Consider the following 19,470-nt stretch of genomic DNA (forward strand, 5'->3'; position numbering starts at 1 on the left):
TCCAGGACCAGCAACGTAATGCACATTTGAACTTGGGCAGACAACAGCAGGACAAGGGTTCTGGAGGTGACGACTGTTGTGCATGCCTAGCGGGCATGTGTTTGTGCTGTTGTGCAGAGGGTGCGTTTTTTTACTCCCTTACGTTTCCTTGGGCGCTCGACTTACATTCGGAGTGCGCAGAGTTGTGCTGTGACTGTCTCTTCTAGGCAGTAGATCATGATTACATGACTGTAGTACCCATGTTCTTCGGAACCATTGATTTGCTCAGGGGTTTCATATTCCTCATCTACGATGTTACTAGCATCATGTACCATGATGCCATGAACGCTCCTGTCGTGTTTCTATTTACCAGATGTATCTTCTTCAGCTTATGACTCTAATTAATGAATTCTGTGCATGATGTCTATTTACATGAATTGAACTTTGGGCGGTCTGGATTATGCGGACTTGCGGCGAAAGACCAATATAAGCCGCCACGGACGAGCGCCGCGATCGGAGTGAGTCGGCTTTGCAAGCGTATTCCTCCGCCCGCGTGCGACTGTGACAACGTGACTTTTATACTGTCACCTCTTCTCCGAGCACATCCAAGTCTCAAAATCCCGTCTCTGACCGTCGTTTGCGAAAATGCTCTCTAGGCTCCCCGTGGGTGCTCTGAAGAATGTCGGTGTCTTCGGAGCTCGTTCAGCGACAAGATCCTCAGGTGTCCATATCTCGTCGGTAAGTACAATCCATACACGACGGCTGGCCACTCCGCGTTCAACGTCACACCCTACAGCGTGTCCGGTTTGCGTCTACAAGCTCAAACGCGTCGTCTGCATTTGACGTACGCCTAAAATAATGTCTCATAGGGTGATATGGACTCTGACGCTGTTGTAGACCTTCGTCAACTCTCGTGCAACGCTAGCCTCCGCGACCCTCTTCACCGTTGGTACTGTAGCATGGTACGCTAACCTCTACGGGACCTTACCTTTCGTCGGCGAGGTTCATGCAAACTCCCCGGCCGAAGATGGTCTCCATCCACCTCACTATCCCTGGTCCCATTCCGGACTCCTAGACACATTCGACCATGCCAGGTCAGTTGGCGAGCGTGACTGGGGCCGGGTAAACGCGCTCATGTCTATCATTATGACAGCATCCGCCGAGGATATCAGGTCTATCGCGAAGTATGTGCTGCGTGTCACTCACTGGACCGCATTGCCTGGCGTAATCTTGTCGGTATTTCCCATACCGTTGACGAGGTAAAGGTCATGGCTGAGGAGATCGAGTATGAGGATGGCCCAGATGATACGGGTGAGATGTTCAAGAGGCCTGGGAAGCTCTCCGACTATCTTCCTCCTCCGTACCCCAATGAGGAGGCCGCTCGTGCTGGTAACGGCGGCGCGTTACCACCAGACTTGAGCTTGATCGTTAAGGCCCGTCACGGTGGAGCGGTAAGACCAGATCAGTTGATGTTGTCGTTAGATTCTGAATCTTTGCTAGGACTATATCTTCTCTCTTCTGACTGGCTACAGAGATCCTCCAGCGGGTTTTGAGATCCGTGACGGGATGAACTACAATCCGTACTTCCCCGGTAATGCCATCTCTATGGCACGTCTTCTGTTCGACGGTTTGGTTGAGTATGATGATGGTACGATGGTTATCATTCTGGAACATTGTGTTGCCGCTAAATGCCAATTGCGATAGGCACTCCTGCGACAACTTCCCAAATGGCTAAAGATGTCGTCACGTTCCTGAACTGGGCTGCAGAGCCAGAGCACGACGAGCGCAAGAAACTTGGTCTCAAGGCCGTTATTCTGTTCTCTGCATTGACTGCGATTAGTCTGTATGTCAAGCGCTTCAAATGGTCGGTTATCAAGAGCAGGAAAATCTGTAAGTGCCACATTACCTGGTTGCGATGGGTTGTCACCCACTATTTTACTCACAGTCTACAACCCTCCCGCGGACAAGTCGGTGCACTAGAACTAGATGTTATTGGGGGTTCGTTATGTCATAATCAGTATTCTCCATTGAGAGTAGTAATTTTGCACATCTGTCTGCATTGCGACGTGAGCACAATGTTGAATGAAGAGCACGAAGGGACACGAATCGAGAATCGAAGCCGTAGAGGACATTATAAACCTCCAGATCTCGTGCCCATGTGAGCGGCGGCCGTGAGAAGTAGATGACCCACCAAAATCGGAATCTAACTGTTACACCCTTCTCTATACACGCTGAGCAGTCTGCGGATCTGTTCGATATAACCTTGCATCTACAAACATATAACTACGCTGCACTGCTCTCTGATTTCCATAATTACAAATTGTGACCGTACCCAATGTCTTCAGAGAGCTGGCCGCCACCACTGAAGTACGGGTTTTCTTCTCCCCGTCTTTCACTTTCCTCACACGCACTTAAGAGAATGGGTCGCAAAATGCCTTGGGCAGATGACAGATACAAATCGGACAGAGGCCCAAGCTGAGTTAAGGCAGGTAATTGCTGATGCTTTCGTGAACAAGACGCTGTGGACTACGGACTGGGCGGGGGTGCAATTGCAGAGGTGCGTGATTGCATGATGGCCTCATGGGTTTGTATCTCAAGTATCCCAATTTTGAGTTTATTGCCTAAGCCTTCGCCGAGTATGAACATCCTCAATAATCTGAAGCGCAAAATGTATGCCTTCATATTATCTGGATATAGGTCTTCTAAAGTGGCAGTATTTAGTAACGATGGCGCGGCCACAAGCAACAAGAAAACTAAGAAGATATCTCTTGCGAAAACTGGAGCATCTAACGCGTTGGATCCCAACGATCTGGCTGCACTCAATCGTCGGGCTGCACGATTTCAGCGGGAGCACGAGATCGAACGCCAGAAAGGACTGCAGAGCATAGGTCATGCGCATCACCACTTTTCTAATTCTCATTTCACATCCCGCACGGATTCACCCTTTGATGCCGACGAACCAGAGGCAAATTCTGTACGCCTTCAGTCATCATGTTTGATTGAGCTGCTCTCAGGTTTAAATTTGCAGAACGTGCCCAACTGGGACCGTTTCACAATTGTCGGTACATCTCAGGAAACATTCAAGGACTATCTTCGTTTGACTTCCGCGAGTATAAGTATCAACGTCTAGAATGTTGGCACTCATACGTATATATCATTAGGAGCCTAAACCTGAACAGATACGACCGTATTCAGTCCTTCAAGAAACACTGAATCAGCTCAAGAAGCGATGGCGCGAAAAAGCCAACTACAGCTGGATCTGTTCTCAGTTCAAGAGTCTGCGACAAGATCTCACCGTGCGTGCGAGATTTTATACAACAGAACACCTGACTTCAGACGTCTGTCCTCGTCGCATTTCTAGGTGCAACGAATAAAGAACGAATTCACTGTCGCTGTCTATGAAATCCATGCTCGGATGGCTCTGGAAGTTGTATGAAGGTTTAGTTCTTTTTTGCGGTAGGTGCTCACGCGGATGGGATATAGGGCGATATGGTGGAATACAATCAATGTCAAGCCATGCTTCGTAATCTTTACGAGCTTGGCATTCCAGGAAAAGTTGAGGAATTTACTGCATATCGCATCCTCATGCTGCTCCACGGGCGCAATAGAAGTGGTGGGTGGTCTTTATGTTCTTCTCATTGCTACTACTTTGACGCTGATGATCTCCGGTAGACATGAATCTATATGTAGGTCAGCTAACCGACAGACAGAAAACCGATCCAGCCGTCCGCCATGCCTTGGATGTACAAAGAGCCTTGGCTATGGGGAATTATCACTCGCTTTTTGATTTATACTTAAATGCTCCAAATATGGGGGCATACATTATGGACCATTTCATCGATAGGGAGCGAATACGTGCATTGATGGTCATGACAAAATCGTCAGTCTCCGTATTATTTTTTATTTTTTTCGCTGATATCATTTTTCAGATACCGAACACTTTCGTTGTCATTTATACAAAATGAGCTAGCATTCGAGACTCCTGCCACAGCTCGTGAATTCCTCTCTGAGCACAGAGCAGGGACCTTCCAGAACCCAAATTCTCCTGATTCAGAAAAGATCGTCGATTGTAAACCAGCAGCAGCTCCACTCGCACAGATATTTGAGGAGAAATATCGTAAAGTTCAAATTAAGGGCGCTGTATAGTTTCACTCCCTCCGCCTTCTCCACCGGTCTATCGACTATCCTGCCATCCAACCATTGACGCAATCTGTGAAAACCGATTTCGTTCTGCCTGCTTCTCTCCGGTCGCTCATCACCAGTGCAATTTCGAGCACCTTTCACACCTACCTGCTGGGCAAGTGCCGGTCTTGGATTGAAGACCCTGTGGGTTTGGATTCCATAGACTTGATAGAGACGGAGACAGCTGGATCTTTGATACACACTTGTATTAGACATGTAATCATTGCAGCATTCTACGAGTATATTGACGAATTACCTTCAATCACGCATACGAGCTGGTATAAATCTACGCAATACGATATCGCGAACTGAGTAATGTGCCAGACACGCGGGCGAGGTCAAAGCATTAGGCGAGATACGTGATTGGGCAGGTATTGTGACATATGCCAGGATGAGAGTCTGGGAATGGTGTAAACACTTAGTTGAATTAAAAATATGAAAGCATGCCTTTTGAACTTGAGAATTTACTCGATTTACTGTGCTCAACCAACTCCAAGAAAATGGTTCTGCATTTGCAAGGTCAAAAGGGGAATTCTCCTGGTCGGCAGGATCTTCGTAGACGGGGAGCACAATCACTGCGAATCTAGAACGGAATAAGACGATATTCTTGTCATTCAGGACGATATGCACACGCACTCAGCGTGATGAAATACCGGTCCTCGTTTGTACAGCAGAAGATCAACACAAAATTTGATACCGCCTTTGATGATCCAGCCCAGGGAGCGGTAGTGATGATATACAGCATAATTCACCAAGAATGGATTGTCAAATCTCTTGTATAGTTGGACATGTAAGGGAACAGAGATGGGAGTACTGTCGGGTGTACCCTGAAAGGCGGCCCATATCTCTTGCAGCGTCATGGGCTCGGACTGCACGAGAAGCTCATTAGAGAATAGAAGCATGCACATGTGACATCACTTACAGTTGCAGAATTGATGATGGTCAAACAATTCAGGTTCCATAGTAAGAAAAATGCCTCCTGCAAAGTGAGCTGAAGATGTTCCAAGTCGGGCACCTCCTCATGCCATTCCTCATTCTCTGAAGAGGGTGCCGCAGCACCATCCGGAAGATCTTCCGAGATGGCGTGCTGAGGTTTCCATGTTGCACCAGAGGGAATTATTGTGGTGATCTCCACTTGACGGCCTTCAGCAAAAGCTGCCTCGGCTTCAGCGGCTGCCTGGGCCATAGCAGCAGCACGGTCAAGTTTGAACCGTTTGCGTTCGGCCCTGCGTTTCTCCCTGACCTCCTCGGCAGTCATGTCTAAGCGTGAGTATCCATATAATGAGAAAGGCAAGAAAATTATATTCGGGCACGAACATTTGCCCGCTGCTTTTCTGGCGCTGATTTGCCGTGCTTGCCATGAAGGTTCGCTTCTAGAGAGATCCCCCTTCCCAAAGAAGCCTTGCCGCCAAAGGATCATCACATCCCTTTGTTCAGTGATCCACACAGAATGGGTATCCGCGGCGAAGATGCCAGTACAATGAGGGTTCAGTACGCGAGTGCCAGGAAAGCCAAATAGTCCTAGCACATGATTTGACCATGAAGTCTGTGGAAGGGAGAATTCCAGGGGAAGTGGATGGGCGTATAGTCGATTGTTTTCTGTACGGCGTGCACCACTCTTGCGGCCACCTCCTCGACGTTTGTTGCCTGCAGTTAGAGACATAGCGTGATTTCAATCTTCAGAGGCTGGCTACGCAAGCGCTGCATTACATACTATTAGATGAAGACGTCCAAACAGCGCGTCAACAGCGCGATCTCCGAGTCTACGTCTCTCCCTATCAGCATAGGCCTTTCATTTTAAGACTGATCCACTGGGCACATAATTAGGAAATGTCTGATAAACGCAGAGCCGAGATTGAGGCAAAGCGTGCTAAACTCGTAGAGTTGCGCCAAGCTAGGGCAGCCCGACAGAAAGCTGAAGCCGAGCGCCGTCTTACCGACGTAAGTACTGTCTTCATCCCCGCACGACGGCATTTTCACCATGGTCACAGAGCACTGGTCCCTCTGTTGCTCGTCGAGATGTCGATGATCTCGTCAGTTCTCTTATAGGCAGTGGTATCGGTCGCGGCGTTGACAGTGCAGCCGAGTCTCCAGTGTCATCGGTGCCGGGCACCCCAGCTTTAGGCCAGACGAGCTCTCTTCCTGGTCCATCGGCACCTTCGTTATCTGGGAGATTGAGTAGGCAGAGTGATCTCGCGTCCGACCGCGTTAGTATAAGTACTACCCTTGCGCAATCTGCCAACGGAACAACCGATCATATAATGGACAGGTATGTGTACGAATACTATAAACTTCCTGCTTCTCACATATCTAGGGTAATGACTCCTCGGATCATGCCAGACTTAATAGATGTAGAACAAGAGCTTTTTGAGCTGCCGCAAAAGGTCTGTGGAACTTCGATTTCAGTCTCGTTGATCACTTTTAGAGTTATTACTCCTGCAGGAGCGAGTCATTTATAACAAAGAAGTTCAGACCATGGAGGTTGAAGTGGACTCTCCCGATGTGTCGGAGGCAGAGACAAACGAGCGAAGTCAAAGAGAGCGTGAGGTCTTAGAGGCAGAACAAGCTGCACGAGAAAAAGATCTTGAAGAGCAAAGTGTACAGCTAGACAAGGAGATCGAACAAGAGATTCGAGGTGGGCACATCCTTGTATTCCTCACGTCGACGGCGAAAATCTAAATCTAAGTAACACTACCGACAGAAATGACGGAAGAAGAAAAGACCAGTATATTTGCAGTTCCTGAATTCTTGGATTTCGTCGAGCAGTCCACGAAGATTATTCAGCGCGCACTGAATGATAATTATGATTATGTCCGTGATTATACTATCGGCGCCGAGAGTGGAGTGTCCGTGATCTCATTTGAACGCAACCATATCAACTGAAACTGACTTACTCATAGTGATGACTCGGAAGGAAGACGAGTGAAATGTATTTGTGCGTTTTGGGACGAACGGTACGGAAAGAATCGATCAGTAACCGATATTAGCTGGTCGCCAAAGGTAGGAGAATGCGTTTGGGTCCCCAACACAGAACTAAATCACGAATAGTATCCAGAACTAAGCTGTGCTTCGTATAACAAGAATCCAGCTGCCCTGAATGAACCCGACGGGATCGTCGCTGTCTGGAATCTACATCTTCTTGAACGTCCAGAATTCATCTTCCATTCTCAGGTACGCTGAGCTGATCCGTTTATCGAGCATTGTTATGTTGCAACTGACGGACTCAGTCGGATGTATTGTCAGTGACCTTCTCGCCGTTCCACTCAAATCTCATCTTCGGTGGGACCTATTCTGGCCAGATACTCCTTTGGGATACACGATCAAAACATCTCCCCGTGCTTAAAACCCCTCTCTCCGCTGCTGGGCACACGCATCCTGTGTATGCCATGCAGATGGTCGGAACGCAAAACGCCCATAACTTGATCACTAGCAGCACTGATGGTCTGGTCTGCAGCTGGCTTGTTGATATGCTAGCACAACCACAGGCAGGTCTTGCTGCCTATTACAATTAGGCTGCAGTACTGAATTAGCAGGTATGTTGCTGATAGGAAACACTTGAACTTGTTCACGCTGGACATAACAAGACGGGCGAAGTTGCCATCACCACACTGGATTTTCCGGACAATGAAACTACTACTTTCTGGGTTGGGACTGAAGAGGGAAATGTATACCAAGCCAACCGTTATGACCGGGCGGGTGCAAAAGCCGGTCTCAATCAATACGACGTGTACAAGGGCCACTCGGGGCCCGTCATGGGACTGCATTTTCATCCCCTCCCTGGCCCCGTGGACTTCTCGGACATGTTTCTCACCTGTTCTGTAGATTGGACGGTGAAACTCTGGAGGGCAAAGTCACTCGCAAAACCCTCGACCACAGCGAATGTAATTTCGCCCATTTATTCCTTTGATGAGGCGGATGACTATGTGTATGATGTCAAATGGCACCCATCGCATCCTGCGCTCTTTGGTGCTGTCGATGGCTCAGGCAGGTTCGACGTATGGAACCTAAACATTGATACGGAGGTATGTTCTGGTAGCATTAGCCATGTTTGGTGGGGCGCTGATCACTTGCTCAGGTGTCTACTGTATCTACTGTGGTCGGTTCCGGCCGTGCACTGAACAAACTCCAATGGGATCGTAAAGATGGCCGACGAGCGGCACTGGGCGGCAGTGATGGGAAGTTGTACATCTATGATATTGGGGATCTAGCGCTTCCTCGAGAGTCCGAATGGACGGATCTGCAGAGGACGATTGGTGGCATGGCCGGTGGTGGCATGCAAAGTAACGGATTGGTCGAGGCGGGGAGATAGCGAGACTTTTACCCACACTGTGATCTGCATGAGTGTAGCTCCCCAGTCGGAATACCCTGTGTCCTGCTGTAAACCAGAACGTTTTCACGCGACTGCGATGTAGTATTTTTTGGTTCCGCTGCGGAATGCTGTCTTCAGGAGCGTCAGGACCTAATTCTAAGAGCGGCAATGCGGAAGAGAGGACGGCGTTCCGAGAAAGAGGTGAAGCGGGAGTCCGAGCGCGGTTGGTCTATAAAAATGCGGCGGCCTGTTGGATGAGAACTCTCCGAGACCTTGGCCGCCCGCTGGCGATTCGATCCAACCCTGCGGAATTAGAGACACGACCGTCAGCTGACGGATTTATGCTTTCCCGCTCGCCGCGTCCCCTCTCCTCTCTCTTCCGCCTCTTCCAGTCATCTCCTAGACCATCTCCCTCCCTTCCTCGTACCGCTACTGTAAATATCCACAAAATGACTACTTTCACGCAGGTAAACCCCTGAGCACGTCCGCTGTCTAGTTTCTCATCTCATTGCGCTTTGCAGGAGCCCCACAAGTGAGTCGTTTACGTTCCCCTTACGTCCGGATCAGCATTCAATCTCCTCGCCTGCGTTAAAGGTTGCTTGTGTGAGTACCACCTTGCGATCTTCAGATCGCAATTTCGTCGCTCATTAGAACACTCGCAGGATACCCGGACCTATAGAAGTTACAGATGAGGTACATCATTATCGGTTGCCCACAATCATCTCGCCCTGAGATGTAGTACAGGTCCTTTATGCCAATGCGCACCCTTCCATGTCCCATATGTCGGCCGATTTCGTTCCAGTTCTCGGCGATTGCATCCGCATGACTAGAGAGGTCCTTTTCACGACCACCGGCCAGCCCTTCATCATAGCTGGTTCGGGAACTTTGGGATGGGATCAGGTATGTTTCTTGTTCGTCATTCACGGTGTCGGCATATGCATTTCTGTTCAGGTTGCCGCCAACCTAGTGGAAGCTGGTGAATCAGCACTGGTTCTCAACAGCGGCTACTTTGGTGACAGTTTCACAGAATGGCAGGTCGATACAATATCATCACGAGAATCCCCTATTCACATTTCTGTAGTTTGCGAACCTATGGCGCAGAAGTGGATGAAGTTTACGCAGACCTCGGAACTTCAGTTGATTTGGTCGAGGTTGAGAAGGCGTTATCTTCCAAGAAGTACAAGATCCTTACTTTCACCCATGTCGATACCTCTACAGGTCTGGATTTTCGTATCCTGTATAAATTCTCTTGACTGACCAGACTGATCAGCGGTGCTCTCGGATGCCCAAGCCATTGCGGCGACAGTGCAGAGAGTGTCCCCCGATACCCTTGTAAGTTGTCTTTGTCTTTGACTGGCTCATGTTGGGCTCATGTTCGCAGGTTGTTATGGACGGCGTTTGTTCGGTTGCTAGCGAGGAGATTCGTATGGACGCGTGGGGAATCGACATCGTTTTAACGGCTAGCCAGAAGGGTCTTGGCACTCCTCCCGGATTGAGTATCCTTGTAGCTAGCCAGAAGGCGATCAAGGTCGGTCGGTTAGAATGGGGGGGGAGAGTCAATTAACAGGCGGTTGACTTTTCGTGATTATTCAGGTATTTGAAGCCCGCAAGACCCCACCCACGTCGTACTATGCAAGCTGGAAGAAGTAAGTTTTACCACCTGTATACTTCTGTGGATATAGCTTTGATGGATGTTCTAATCTCAGATGGCTTCCTGTTATGCAAGCATATGAGAGGGGTTCTGCCGCATACTTCGCTACACCTCCAGTTAATTTGGTTTATGCATTCCGCACGTCCCTCACGCAGATTACCAAAGGCCCGCAATCATTGGAAGAGCGATTTGCTCTTCATCGCAAGGGGAGTCAACGCCTCAGAGACGCCGTTGCCGAGCTGGGACTGAAGCAGCTGCCTACAAGCCCTGCTGTCGCTGCGAACGGGATGACCGCTATTTACTTGCCTGATGGTTATGCCGCCTCTGACATCGTTCCACGTATGTTGAAGAGAAATGTTGTCGTGGCCGGTGGACTCCACAAGGATGTCAAAGGTGCGTTTCTGATATTATTCCCTGATACTTGGCTGATTTCGACGCCATCTTAGATAAGTACTTCCGCATCGGGTGGGGATGTTTCGCATCTACTCTTCTCTCTAGGACTCACGTATCCCACAGGCACATGGGAGTCAGCGTTACGGATGAGTCGCGTGGAGATATAGACAAGATTATTTCAGCTCTCAGAGAGTCGTTCGCAGATGCGGCAGCAAGCAAGAAAGCGTAAGAATGAAGTATTGCCATTGTAACACATCCTACATTGAATTTTATGTCTTGATCACGAATGCAACGTGTGCAATAGTGATTATAGGGAAATGTCCGATGAAATGCCCGACGGGCCACTCCACTCAAGAATTTGAGTGAGCGTACGAATACTTGCTCCATCCAGTCGCCAAAAACACTGTGACTGTCGAATGCGAGAAAGTCTAAAAATAAGCGGTGATCGGGTTGAAAGCATGTGAGGATAGAAGGCTGGCAACCGAGAAAAGATACCTGTGAGCATCGATTGACAGCAAGGTGCATGAGTCTGAAATTGACCTGGCCGTTCTCATGCAGAATGAATGGTAATATACATTGCTTCCTATGACGTTTTTAATCAAATACAGAGTACCCACATGTGCTAGTTATTCGGTAGATTCTCGCGAGAAGTGTAATGTACCCTACAATCAGAATGTGTATTGAGCTTCGAATTTGGAATTTACTGCATCCGACGCTCAACCCCAGCGGAGAAGACTATGCGCTGCCGCTGACTTCTCGATGCTGGCCCTCACCGCCCATCTTGTCGTACCACGCCTTACCCTCCGTGGTCGGCGCAATATATCCAGCCCGGATGACGAAATCACCGAAGTGCTCGCCCTCACGACGTTCGAGGGCATATTGTTTGATCATGGGTCTTAAGATAGCCAGAATCTCTGGCTCAGTCACAGTCTCTATGGGTGGTGTTAGTAAAATGGTTCCAAGTGGTAGACCCCGTTGCACTGACCTCGATAGATTTTGTTCAATCGTTCACCATGATATCCACCACCAAGGAGCATAGAGTAGGTACCCGGAGCTTTACCCACGAAGGCTACCTCTGCGAAGGTGGTAGAACACAATGAGCCGGTTTCGGAGAAATCTCTAGAAATAACATACCCGCTAGATACGGCCGTGCACACCCATTCGGACAACCCGTCATCCTCATGACGATCGAATCGTTGCGTAGCCCATTTTCCTCACATATCGTCTCGACCTTATCGATGAGAATAGGTAGATACTGGAATTCAACGTGTCAGCTCGCTCACGTAGTCGATGTCGGAACATATCACTCACCCTCTCGGACTCGGCCATGGCGAGGCCTTATGAATAAACGTCAGGGCTTCACAGCGTAACAATCGATGACCTTGCTTACCGCACGTCGGGAAGGCAACACAGGCCGAAGACGACAGCCTCAGTCCAGTATATGAGAGGTTGTCCAATTTATACCTCGCTAAAAGGGCTTTTATCTGAGGTAAATCCTCGGTGGCGATGTCCGTGATGAGCAGGTGCTGATTGGCTGTGCAACGGAAGGCGCCTTTGTGGACTTTGGCAATCTCACGCAACGCCGTCTTGAACTCCTTTCCTGGCTCATCTTGAATACGGCCATTCTCGATGAAGCAAGTGAAGTGATGTTTCCCATCTTCGCCGATGTGCCATCCATAGTCGTCGATATTACGGTCGAAAGCATACGGACGAGCAGGTTGTAGTTTGTAACCAAGACGCTCTTCGACCTCAGCCTTGAAGACGTCCACCCCCATGCGGTCCATAGTGTATTTCAGCCGCGCATTCTAGATTGAGGTACCATTAGCAAGCACAACCACATTACCAAATAGATCTCCTTTATACCTTACGACTGCGCACACAACGACTATCAGCGAATGTTGGCCCAGATCAATGATAGCACTTACTCTTCACGATTGCCGTTGTCCCTCTGGACAAGCATGATTTTCTCAGCAACATAAACACCTTGCTCGATCGTGCAGAACCCAAGGACGTCAGCTGCACGCGGGTAGGTTTTCTTATTTCCGTGAGTTACACCCATACCGCCGCCTGCAGTGACATTGAAACCGACGAGTTCATCGTTCTCTCCAACGATAGCGATGAAACCGACATCATTAGCGAAAATATCCACGTCGTTGGTCGGCGGCACAGCAACGGCCACTTTGAACTGTTGGTGATTTAAATCAATACATGTACGAAGAAAATGAAGAAGTAGTTCCTTACCTTCCGAGGTAGATAAAACTCGCCATAGAGTGGCTCGATGTCTTTCAGAGCATCGCCAGCGACCAGCTTTTTATCTAGCCAAATCTCGTGATAAGCTGTCGTTCGTGGTAGTAGGTGCTCGCTGACACGCTTCGCGAAGGCATAGACTTGTGCGTGCAGCTTCGTAAGGGATGGGATGGCAGATACGATCACATTACTACCACAAACTTCAGTGAAGACTATATGAGGGAACTTGAGCGGTACCTACCGATTCACGTCTCCACAGGCAGCGAGAGTATCCAAAAGTGCCCTATTTATGTCTTGGATCGCTGGCTTCAAGTGGCCCTTGATAACGCCGTGGAACTGGAATGTCTGGCGAGTCGTGATCTTGAACGTCCCGCAACCGTGCTCGTCCGCTATCTGATCCATGAGCAGCCACTGGTCCGGCCTGCACACACCACCCGGCATGCGGACTCGGATCATGAAACTGTAGGCGGGCTCTGCACCCTGTGCTGCCCTCTCATCACGAATGTCCCGATCATCCTGCTGGTAGATCCCATGGAATTTCGTCAGTTGTGTGTCACTCGGAGCGAGCGCACCAGTGCTGGTATCCTCTAGACCCTCTTTAATCGTTCCGCGGAGGTACTGAGACGCGACTTTGATGTGCTCATTCGTGATCGGCTCCGGCTCTGCTTCCTGTACTTGAATTTCGTCGACACCCAGTGCTTTCCACACCTGAGGCTCCCACAGTCTGTATCCAGTCTCTGGGCCATCAGCATCCTGGTCGTCGCCCAAGCCGAGTGGTATAACACGTTGTGCACCCAAGCTCTCTAGACGGGCGTCGAGATCCTTGCCTGCCTTGTTGTAATAATGCGCATCCTCTGGTCTTGGCCAATAATGAGTGTCACCCATTGCGAATACGCTGAATTTCACAGCTTCCAGCGGTCGCTCTTTCCGCGCGACCGCCGCGTTCAGTGCCTTGACCATCGCGCGCCCGTTCTGTGGGAACTCACCCTGGCCAGCGACACTTGTAACCCACAGCACGATCGGCTCCTTCGCGATGTCCTCCAGTTTCACCGTGTCCATTGCCGCCACACTTGCTGATAGCCCACGCATCTTCGCACGCATTGCGAGCCTCTTCGCCACTTTCTCTGCCTTACCACCATCACTCGCGTATAGGACCGTCAGCGGGGGGGCGTCGATAGCGGTCAGAAGCTCCTCGTACGCTTTCCTTGCCCGCGCTCTCCGCGCAACCTTCAGCTGCTCGCCCAAACCGCTGACGAGCTCCGCTGGCATCCGCGGCCGTGCACGCACGAGTTGACTGAGGTGGTTCTGCCTGTCGAGGAAGCGCTGCAGCTCGTTCTTGATCGCATCCGAGTCCAACGAGAAACATTCGTTCCCGCTACCCTCGTGATCTTTTGCAGGGTTCCAGCGGTAGAGTGGCCAATATCCTGCGTCGACCGCCATCTTTGTTTCCTTAAGGATCTCGAGTGCGGTGCTCTCCTCAGAAGTGTACGGCAGATACGCAAGAACGACGCTCGGGCCAGGGAATGCATCCGCCTCCATGAGCGCCTGGAGCACCTGAGCATAACTTGCATACACGGCGACGCTAGCAACGTACACATCTCCGTGGTTCATGGCATACAGTCCGACGTCTTGCTTGCCACGCCTGCTTCCGTGCGCCTGGCGGCGTGAGTAGGGCGTGCTATCCAATAAAAGTATGTTCACGTCCAGGCCAGAGGCAATGGCGTGGTGCAGGCCAGATGCGCCCAGGTCGTACGCCCATGCATCACTTCCGACGATCCATCGGCTCCGTGTACGAAGTGCTGCCGCAGCGCGGAACAGTGCACGCGCCTGATACACTCGCACTGCAGCAGCGCCGGCTGACTTCAGACCTCCCTGGGCCTCTATCTCCTCAAGCGCGGCCACAATGCGGTCTGCAAAATTTGTCTCGAGCTCACGGACGTCCTTAGTCTTCCCTGAAGCGATTCTGCTTCCCGCATTCCGTACAGCGATCCACTCGCTGAGGAGCCGGTGCAACGTTCCGTCAAACGTAGACTCACTGAGGAGGACTTTAATGTCGCGCTCGAGTGTCTGAATCGCGTCTTCCTCGCCTCGAATCCGACCAAGCGTGAACTCCGGCGACGTCGAGACAATAGCAGCATCGTATACGTGACTAGGTGAGTTCGCAATCTCGAGGCGGGCGCCGAAAAGGGTTTCGAGCAACGTCGTATACGATGCCTCGTGCCGGGGGATATGAACATGCTGCGCTGATGCAAACTTTGCCTCTTCACTCCGAATAGTCCCGTGTGCTCCTTCTGTTAGCGGTAAGGCACCCAAGGTGAGACGGACCTTCTTCCCGTCCTGACCTTCTGTACTTGTCCGTACCACGAGGCTCCGTACATCCTCCGCGGTCACCGTCGTCGCGTCTCCTAAGAGCACACTACGCACCCTTGGCTGCTCGTCTCTATTGTCCGCCTGCAATGCGCTGACAACTTCGAGATAAAGGGGCGTCCATTTTATACTCCACCTGCGGACCTGTTCGCACACGAGTATATAACGTGCAGACGAAGGGATCGCGGCCGTGATACGAGTCGGAGATAATGGTTTGAGGAGCGACAACTCGACAATTGCTGTGTCTTCTACATTGATGTCTGAAGACAGGGAGCCGAGAGTGAATAGAACTGTGCGTGGAGCATATGCGCCGCTAGTAGTGACCGCTTGGACGGGCCGTTGAAGGAGAGAAGCGGTAGCAAGAGCAGCGGCATCGTATGCGGAGACGAGCGCATCGGATTCGTCCTCCACTTTTGCGGCAGACACGCTCTTGGCCTCCCCGGTTTCGTTGAATCTGTTCAGAGAAACCCGTTCTGCGAATAGGTATGGTTTGATGCTCTCCTCATCGATGAACTCGGCGTGTTCTTCTGCGGTACCGACGTGGAACACGTGGAGAACGGTGCGGCGCTCTGTACGGGCCAGTCTGCTAGCAAGCAGCGCGTTATCATGCGCGTCTTGTGCGGAGCGAGAGTATATGCAGAAGGGGAGTGCCGCACGGAGAACGAGAATGTCGGCGAGATCATCCTCGGGGAACGTGGAAATAGCAACGTGGAGAACAGTTGGTGTATACACGAGTTCAGGAAGATGAGGAAGAAGGTGATGTAAAATATGTGAATGAGAGAGCGTGAGATACGACGTCAAATTCACAGTCGTTCCATTTGGCGAACCGAGCGATAGACTGGAGCGGTCGCGGTGGCTGCTGAGGAGCATGGCCCCAGAATCGCCTCCAAATGGAATTCGCTGAACTGAGATTGGGGCATGGGCAGTAGACGAGAGTGCATTCAGGGCGGTGACGAAGGGAGAGATAGATGGGAGAGCTGCATCGGAAGAGAAGATTGAGTCTGAAGCAAGATAGGCGACCCGCGCAACGGCTTGAACAGAGGGCGAGGCTGACATGGCTAGCTAGACGCGATATGAAATCTGTAACTTGTATGCAGAGTAAGCAGGTTGTGCGACATGCACAAGTCGTTTCTGATCGACCCGTACCTCGTGATGGATCAACGTAAGCAGTCGTGTATTCGCGTAAGGGAGAGTTGTGAGTAAGAGCCACCGCACCGCGGCCGGGAGAGAGCGGGCTGGGTGGATTAAAAGGAATCTGTAATTCGGAATTTGGGGCGATTTGTGAGAGCGCAGGTGGCCGCTCGCGGAGGTGACCGAGAGGGAATGGCATCACTAGCACGCCACCATTGCCCCTTGCACTCAACCCTGCACTCGGGTTAAGAGCTGAGCGGATCTTCAACCTTATACCGGAACTGTACAGTCGTCTTGTCCCCTTTCGGCAATACCGCCGAAGCCAACGCCCCCGCCACCGACATCGACAGCTTCGCGATTCCTATCCGACACCACCCTCACGACCGCGATGGCCCCCACCAAAAAGTCCAAGGCCGCTAAGGCAACCGAGTCCATCGCATCCCGTCTCGCTCTCGTCGTGAAGTCCGGAAAATACACCCTCGGATACAAGTCCGCCCTCAAGCAGATGCGCAGCGGCAAGGGTGAGTCCTCACGTCCAACTCCAACTCGGGGACTGGAGCGCGATGCTGAGAAGGTCCCTTGTGCTAACATCGTCTGTAGCAAAACTCGTCCTTATTGCCGGCAACTGTCCCCCGCTCCGCAAGTCTGAGCTTGAGTACTACGCCATGCTTTCCAAGACTTCCGTCCATCACTTTGCCGGAACGAACGTCGCCCTCGGCACTGCCGCAGGAAAGCTTTTCCGTGTTGGGTGAGCATACACGTAATTTGCATCTCGGTCTGCCTAATTTTCCCCATTTAGCGTGATGACCGTCTCCGACCCGGGAGACAGTGATCTCCTTACCGTTGCAGAGGGTCAGGCCTCATAAAAGCACAGGCTGAGTGATAATCGGTGCGGGCATTGCATCCGAGTCATTATGATAGGCTATGTATGAGTTACTCTACTGCCCTCGACATCAATTATGGGTTGTTATGCACAATATGCTTGACATTGCACCAAATACGCTGCTCCTGGACCTTAGCTGTCTCGTGTTCAGTATATTGTAGGACCTAGTAACAGTTTTCAGCTTGCACACCGACCATTTACACTGCGTTACATCAGTCACTCAAGTCACTCTGTCTTGGGGGATAAGGTAGGACTTTAATGAGTCCTGAAGCTTGCTGTAGGAGTGTCTGCACTGCAGATCGATAAAATACGAATCAACCATTGACAATAGGAAGGTGTCATAGCATAGACGGCGACATTCCCAGCACCGCTCTTGGACCCTGGTTCGTGTAGTCTGACTTTGACACGAAATTTTTGCCTGCCGAATCGCTGAATGTAATCTGTGTACCACTTCAGCGGCAGACATGCTGAAATTGGTGCACTACATACTTTTGCAACAATGCTCGAGCCTAAAAAAGACGCCATTCCGTCTCCCCTTTCCCGGTATTCCGCAAAATAATCCGGAATCTTGAGCGTGCGGATAGCGCGAGGTTGCACCTCGTTGTGTTGTGGATCTGAGCTGTTGGTAATGAATGATGAAAGACGTGCCTGCAATGCCACTCCCATTCCTGTGACAAAAGTGGTATCAACAAAGGGTACATCGAATCGACGGAGGACGTACCTTTCACATGGTTCGCAATGTCTCCCGTAACAAAGAGGCCTTGCCAGATATATGCACGCTGGTCCACCTCTGTTCTGTTCACTGCCTCTCCTACCGCTGTGTGCAAAGGCAGTATCGGGACCCTCTCCCGCTCCTTCCCCTTCATCCTGACGCTCACGTCAAAAAGCGGCTCGCAAAACCTATGCCTCTCTCTCCCAATTGTGATCGTTCTCCCACGCCAGGACACCTCCACAAGATCCCTCGCCTCGATCTCCTTTGCCCGTGCCTGCTCCACCGCGCTCGCCCTTGCCGCTTTTTTCCGCATGCCGCTCTCAATCACAGCTTTCTCCTTCCCCGCCACGACAATCGCCGCAATATTAATGTCCCCGTTGTCCGCGCTGAGCTCCTCCATGTCTCGCACCGCGCCTGCTTCACCCTCTGCCATGACTCTGATCAGACCGTCTGTCCACAGCTGCCGCGCAAGCTCTTCCAGGGCCACTTCGCGGCCCTTCTCATCCAACGGAAGGGGCTGCAGGCCCTCGCCCTGCTCTTCCACAGCTGGAGGTTCTGCAAGCGCGGCCACTATGTTCTGATTTGAGGCTAGATGAGCCGCCAGGTGCTTGACGCAGTCCTCCAGTCCGGCACCGACGCTGACTCGCGCAGCATGCACAGGTACGCCGTCGTATATAGGTGTCACGTCCGTCCACGTGCGATCAATGTCAACTACTACACCGCTAAGCTGGCTCGTGGCTGTGATGGCGGCGTAGAATTGGGCGGTGGGTCGCTCGAGTAGAGAGAACGCGGCGACGTTGAAGCGCTCGAAGAAGAGCTGGCATATGTGCTCATGGGCCCCGCGCGACAGGCCGCATGGGAGTGAGAGGAGGACGGGGGATTCCATTTGCATGCGGCGGAGGTGAAGCAGATTGAAGAGAACGTACTTCCTGCAAAGGATAAGCCCATGTTCGAGTAAGACATGAGAAGTAGAATAGGCAGTAGGTGGTGTTCAACAGACACAGAACAGATGCATCATGAATGAGTTTCCACCACTAATCACTTGTATAAGACAACAGAGCGTACCAGAGCGCCTCGGCCTGCACCCAGTCACTGATATCACCCTCGGCAAAGGGCCAGAAAATCGCCAAATCCTGCTCAGCAATAACTGCCTCGTCTAGCTGCGTGCCGACCAGATAATCTGTCACCTTCGCGCCCACTGCTGGACTCGTAGCTTTGGATGTTGACGGACCATCATGCGCGTCCCCGCTAGTTCCATTCATAGCAATATCACTGTTCACTGTTGCATTCCTCGGTAGGCCGACTCGCGCGAGTATTTCCTGGATGATCATATATTGAAATAAGCAAACAAGGGCATGAAATAATGGAATTCACAATTGAAGGAGGTCGGAGAAGATCATGGAGGCCAAGTCCCGCCTTGATTGTGGATCGACTGGTGTCGAGCACGACCACGATGGAGTCGCGAAAAGAGTTACTGCTCATGGAGTTTGATGATTTATTTAACTTTATCTGGGAAGGGCGGAGACGAGAGTCAACGGGGGAGAGCGGACGCGTGGGAGCGCAAACGCGACGACAGGACGCGTCGACGCGAACTGGGACCGTTTGACGATGCATTG

At 51.1% G+C, this 19,470-nt stretch overlaps 8 protein-coding genes across 8 annotated transcripts; 5 read left to right on the plus strand and 3 right to left on the minus strand.

The window, feature by feature from the left end:
- Nucleotides 1-624: 624 nt before the first annotated feature.
- On the plus strand, nt 625-1,959 carry FIBRA_02392 (uncharacterized protein; the record flags this gene model as incomplete). The annotated part of the gene is made up of 7 exons (XM_012324255.1): nt 625-717; nt 776-823; nt 877-1,073; nt 1,133-1,430; nt 1,480-1,627; nt 1,684-1,869; nt 1,925-1,959. The coding sequence occupies 7 exons, from the start codon at nt 625-627 to the stop codon at nt 1,957-1,959; spliced, it is 1,005 nt and encodes a 334-aa protein (XP_012179645.1).
- Nucleotides 1,960-2,314: 355 nt separating this feature from the next.
- On the plus strand, nt 2,315-4,125 carry FIBRA_02393 (uncharacterized protein; the record flags this gene model as incomplete). The annotated part of the gene is made up of 10 exons (XM_012324256.1): nt 2,315-2,346; nt 2,396-2,536; nt 2,578-2,649; nt 2,701-2,953; nt 3,008-3,103; nt 3,141-3,275; nt 3,341-3,409; nt 3,463-3,592; nt 3,670-3,859; nt 3,909-4,125. 10 exons carry the CDS (start codon nt 2,315-2,317, stop codon nt 4,123-4,125), a joined length of 1,335 nt encoding a protein of 444 aa, XP_012179646.1.
- Nucleotides 4,126-4,419: 294 nt separating this feature from the next.
- On the minus strand, nt 4,420-5,824 carry FIBRA_02394 (uncharacterized protein; the record flags this gene model as incomplete). The annotated part of the gene is made up of 5 exons (XM_012324257.1): nt 4,420-4,560; nt 4,639-4,744; nt 4,798-5,030; nt 5,084-5,421; nt 5,479-5,824. 5 exons carry the CDS (start codon nt 5,822-5,824, stop codon nt 4,420-4,422), a joined length of 1,164 nt encoding a protein of 387 aa, XP_012179647.1.
- Nucleotides 5,825-5,991: 167 nt separating this feature from the next.
- On the plus strand, nt 5,992-8,470 carry FIBRA_02395 (uncharacterized protein; the record flags this gene model as incomplete). The annotated part of the gene is made up of 10 exons (XM_012324258.1): nt 5,992-6,102; nt 6,153-6,545; nt 6,604-6,796; nt 6,863-7,007; nt 7,062-7,161; nt 7,210-7,332; nt 7,389-7,556; nt 7,636-7,650; nt 7,710-8,183; nt 8,237-8,470. 10 exons carry the CDS (start codon nt 5,992-5,994, stop codon nt 8,468-8,470), a joined length of 1,956 nt encoding a protein of 651 aa, XP_012179648.1.
- A 449-nt stretch (nt 8,471-8,919) lies between these two features.
- FIBRA_02396 (uncharacterized protein) lies at nt 8,920-10,743 on the plus strand (the record flags this gene model as incomplete). Its single annotated transcript, XM_012324259.1, has 13 exons — nt 8,920-8,937; nt 8,992-9,002; nt 9,065-9,073; nt 9,133-9,163; nt 9,215-9,370; nt 9,422-9,482; nt 9,572-9,688; nt 9,741-9,802; nt 9,852-9,998; nt 10,064-10,116; nt 10,177-10,514; nt 10,568-10,586; nt 10,638-10,743. 13 exons carry the CDS (start codon nt 8,920-8,922, stop codon nt 10,741-10,743), a joined length of 1,128 nt encoding a protein of 375 aa, XP_012179649.1.
- A 506-nt stretch (nt 10,744-11,249) lies between these two features.
- FIBRA_02397 (uncharacterized protein) lies at nt 11,250-16,184 on the minus strand (the record flags this gene model as incomplete). The annotated part of the gene is made up of 9 exons (XM_012324260.1): nt 11,250-11,446; nt 11,500-11,589; nt 11,649-11,769; nt 11,826-11,851; nt 11,905-12,319; nt 12,378-12,384; nt 12,440-12,699; nt 12,756-12,951; nt 13,003-16,184. 9 exons carry the CDS (start codon nt 16,182-16,184, stop codon nt 11,250-11,252), a joined length of 4,494 nt encoding a protein of 1,497 aa, XP_012179650.1.
- Nucleotides 16,185-16,647: 463 nt separating this feature from the next.
- On the plus strand, nt 16,648-17,125 carry FIBRA_02398 (uncharacterized protein; the record flags this gene model as incomplete). The annotated part of the gene is made up of 3 exons (XM_012324261.1): nt 16,648-16,780; nt 16,860-17,007; nt 17,059-17,125. The coding sequence occupies 3 exons, from the start codon at nt 16,648-16,650 to the stop codon at nt 17,123-17,125; spliced, it is 348 nt and encodes a 115-aa protein (XP_012179651.1).
- Nucleotides 17,126-17,480: 355 nt separating this feature from the next.
- On the minus strand, nt 17,481-19,336 carry FIBRA_02399 (uncharacterized protein; the record flags this gene model as incomplete). Its single annotated transcript, XM_012324262.1, has 5 exons — nt 17,481-17,582; nt 17,632-17,810; nt 17,864-18,783; nt 18,920-19,173; nt 19,229-19,336. The coding sequence occupies 5 exons, from the start codon at nt 19,334-19,336 to the stop codon at nt 17,481-17,483; spliced, it is 1,563 nt and encodes a 520-aa protein (XP_012179652.1).
- Nucleotides 19,337-19,470: the final 134 nt, after the last annotated feature.

This window comes from Fibroporia radiculosa, assembly GCF_000313525.1.
Source record: "Fibroporia radiculosa TFFH 294 genomic supercontigs, scaffold1246, whole genome shotgun sequence".
NCBI lineage: Eukaryota > Fungi > Basidiomycota > Agaricomycetes > Polyporales > Fibroporiaceae > Fibroporia > Fibroporia radiculosa.